This window comes from Capsicum annuum, chromosome 1, assembly GCF_002878395.1.
Source record: "Capsicum annuum cultivar UCD-10X-F1 chromosome 1, UCD10Xv1.1, whole genome shotgun sequence".
NCBI lineage: Eukaryota > Viridiplantae > Streptophyta > Magnoliopsida > Solanales > Solanaceae > Capsicum > Capsicum annuum.
Window position 1 is genome coordinate 143,773,626 of NC_061111.1, and position 3,577 is coordinate 143,777,202.

The 3,577-nt window shown below is 68.7% G+C and overlaps 2 protein-coding genes across 2 annotated transcripts; both read left to right on the top strand.

The window, feature by feature from the left end:
* The first annotated feature begins 1,143 nt into the window (after positions 1-1,143).
* LOC124898117 (collagen alpha-2(I) chain-like) lies at positions 1,144-2,382 on the top strand. The gene is made up of 2 exons (XM_047411747.1): positions 1,144-1,488; positions 2,071-2,382. The coding sequence occupies exons 1-2, from the start codon at positions 1,144-1,146 to the stop codon at positions 2,380-2,382; spliced, it is 657 nt and encodes a 218-aa protein (XP_047267703.1).
* Positions 2,383-2,569: 187 nt separating this feature from the next.
* LOC124898119 (protein argonaute 2-like) lies at positions 2,570-3,232 on the top strand. Its single transcript, XM_047411750.1, has one exon. It carries the CDS (start codon positions 2,570-2,572, stop codon positions 3,230-3,232), a length of 663 nt encoding a protein of 220 aa, XP_047267706.1.
* The last annotated feature ends 345 nt before the right edge of the window (positions 3,233-3,577 follow it).

Genomic DNA, 3,577 nt, shown 5'->3' on the forward strand with positions numbered 1-3,577 from the left:
AGCCGGGGACACGGGGGAGGGCGGGTGAGAGATGGGTTTCGTGCTCGGGGAAGGGCGGTCCTGGGCTCGGGCGGAGTCGGGGACACGTGGAGATGGGGAGAGAGAGCTCCCGAGCTTGGGCGAAGCCGGGGACACGAGGGAGGGTGGGTGAGAGAAGGGTCCCGGGCTCGAGGGGAGGGTAGTCCTGGGCGGATCTGGGACATGGGGGATGGGGGCCTCGGGCTCGAGCGTAGCTTGGGACACGAGGTGGTTGGGTCCTGAGGGTCCCAGGTCGGGCAGAGCCTGGCACCCAGGGGAGGGGCTTGGGCGGAAGAGGGGTGGGGGGTCTCGATCTCGGGCGGAGTCTGGGACACGGGGAAGGTCCCGGGCTCAGGCGGAGACTGGGACACGGGGGGTCCGAGGCTCGGGCGGAACCTTGGACTCGGAGGAGGGTTGGTCTCGGGCTCGAGCGGAGCCTGAGACTAAGGTGGAGAGGTTAGGTCCCGGGCTTGGGGAAGAGGGGGGAGGGGCCCTCGGGATCGGGCAAAGCATAGGATATGGGGGAGGGGAGGGATTCCCCGGGCTCGGGCGGAGACTAGGACACAGGGGAAGGGTCGGTCCCGGGCGGAGCCTGGGACACGGGGGAAAGAGAGGTGGGCCCCGGGTTCGGGCGAAGCCTGGGACACAGTGGGGATAGGAAAGGTGGTCTCGGGCTTGGGCTCGAGCGGAGCCTTAAATCCTGGGACACAGGGGAAGGGTCGGTCCAGGGCTCGGGCGGAGCCTGGGACAAAGAAAGTGGGTGGGTTCCGAGCTCGAGCGGAGCTTGGGACACGGGGGATGGGAAGGGGGTCCCGGGCTTGGACTCGGGCGGAGCCTGGGACACAGTGGGGAGAGAAAGGGTGGTTTCGGGCTCAGGCGGAGCCTGGGACACAGGGGAAGGGTCGGTCCCGGGCCCAGGCGGAGCCTGGGACACGGGGGAGGGGAGTAGGGCCCCGGGCTCGGGCAGAGCCTGGGACACAGTGGGGATAGGAAGGGTAGTCCCGGGCTCGGGTAGAGCCTGAGAGCCTGGGACACAGGGGAAGGGTCGGTCCCAGGTCCGGGCGGAGCCTGGGACAAGGTGAGAGAGTGGGTTCCAGGATCGAGCGGAGCTTGGGACACGGGGGGATGGGAAGGTGGTCCCTGGCTCTGGCTCAGGCGGAGCCTGGGATACAGTGGGGAGAGGAAGGGTGGCCCCGGGCTCGAGCAGAGCCTGAGAGCCTGGGACACAAGGGAAGGGTCGGTCCCGGGCCCTGGCGGAGCCTGGGACAAGGATGGAGGGTGGGTTCCGAGCTCGAGCGGAGGTTGGGACATGGGAGGGATAGGAAGGGGGTCCCGGGCTCGGGCTCCTGCGGAGCCTGGGACACGAGGAGAGGGGAAGGGGGCTCCTGGGCTCGGGCAGAGCCTGAGAGCCTGGGACACAGGGGAAGGGTCCATCCCGGGCCTGGGTTTAGCTTGGGACAAGGATGGAGGGTGTGTTCCGGGATCGATCGGAGCTTGGGACACGGGGGGAGGGGAAGGGGGTCCTACGCCCGGGCGGAGCCTGAGAGCCTGGGACACGGGGGAAGGGTGGGTCCCTGACTCGGACAGAGCCTGGTAACCTTGTACACGGGGGTAGGTCAGGGGATACTGGGATCGAGCGAAGGCTGGGACACGAGGGGAGGGTGAGAGGAGGGTCTCGGGCTCGGGTGGAACCTGGGACACGGGGGAGGGAAGGGGTGGTTCCCGGGTTCGGGTGGAGCCTCGAACACCTGGAACTCAGTGGTAGGGGATAGGGGGTCCCGGTCTTGGGCGAATCCTGGGACACGAGTGAAAGGGGAGGGGGAGTCCTGCCTGAGCCCGGCACACGGTGGAAGGGGAGGTCCTGCCAGAGCTAGGACACGAGGATGACTGGGGCGATCCCATCAGAGCCCGGGACACGGGGAGGAGAGGGCAGTCCCGTCAGAGCCCGGGACACAAGGGAGAGAGGAGGGGCTCCTGTGCTCGGGCGGAGCTTGTGACACGAGGAAATAGGGAGAGGGGGTCTCGACCTAGGGCAGAGCCTTGGACATGTAGGGGAGAGGGGCGGAGGATGAGCGGTCCTGGGCTCGGACACACGTGGGAGAGGATGGGGGTCTCGAGCTCGCGCACCGGGGAGGGAAAGAGGTCCCGGGCTCAGGTGGAGCCTGGGACACAGGGGGAGTGAAGGGGGGCCCCTGGTTCTGGCGGAACCTAGGACACGGGGGAGAGGTGGAGGTCTCGGGTTCTGGCGAAGCCTGGGACACGGGTGGGAGAAGAGGGAGGTTTCGGGCTCGGGCACGAATGGGAGAAGAGGTGGGAGAGAAGGGGGTCCCAGGCTTGGGCTCGGACACACGAGGGAGAGGATAGGGGTCCCGACCTCGGGCATGGGGGAGGGGAAGAGGTGCCGGGCTTAGGCGGAGCCTGGGACACAGGGGGAGTGAAGGGGGGTCCCTGGTTCTGGCGGAACTTGGGACACTTGGGGAGAGATGGGGGTTCCGAGCTCGAGCACAGAGGGGAGAGGAGATGGTCCCCGGGGTCAAGCACGGGGTAGGGGATGGGGTCTCGGGTTCTGGTGGAGCGTGGGACACGGGTGGGAGAGGAGAGGGGGTTCTGGGCTCAGGCACGGAGGGAGAGGAGGGGGATTCTAGGCTCGGGCACCAGAGGGAGAAGAGGGGGGAGAGAAGGGGGTCCCGGGCTTGGCCTTGGGGAGAGGAGGGTATCCCAGGCTCCGGCACGGGGTGGAGAGGAGGGGGTCTCAGGCACGGGGGTAATGGAGGGGTCCCGGTCTCGGGCGGAGCCTGTGACATGGGGGAGGAGAAAGGGGATCCCGGGCTCCAATGGAGACTTGGACACGGGAGGGAGAGGAGGGGGTCCCGGGCTCGTGTATAGGTGGGGCGAGAGGAGGTTGCCGGGCTCGGGAACGGGGGGAGAGAAGGGGTCCCGAGCTCGGGCTCAGGCTCGGGAGAGGGGAAGGGGGTCTCGGGTTAAGTCGGAGCTTGGGAAACAGTGGGGATGGGAAGGGGGTCCAGGGCTCGGGCGGAGTCTGAGAGCCTGGGACACGGGGGGATGGGAGGGGATACTGGGATCGTGCGGAGCCTGGGACACGAGGGGAGGAGGGAGAGGAGGGTCTCGGGCTTGGGCGGAGCCTGGGACTCGGGGAGGGAAGGGGGTTCCCGGGGTCGGGCGGAGCCTCTACACCTGGGACACAGGGGGATAGGAAGGGGGCTCCAAGATCGGGCGGAGCCTGGGATACGGGGGGATGGGGAAGGGGGTCCCGAGTCGGGTAGAGCCTGGGATACGGGGGGAGGAGAAGGGAGTCCCGGGATCGGGCGGAGCCTGGGACACGGGGGAAGGATGGGTCCCGGATGGAGCCTGGGACACGAGGAGAGGATGGGCCCAGGCAGAGCCTGGGACAAGGAGGGAGGGTGGGTCCCGAGCTCGGGGAAAGCCTGGGAGAGGGGGCCCCAGGCTCAGGTGGAGCCTGGGATACGGGGGAAGGTGGGCTCCAGGCTCGGGCGGAGCCTGGAAAACGGGGGGAGGGAAGGGGACCCGGGCTCGGGCG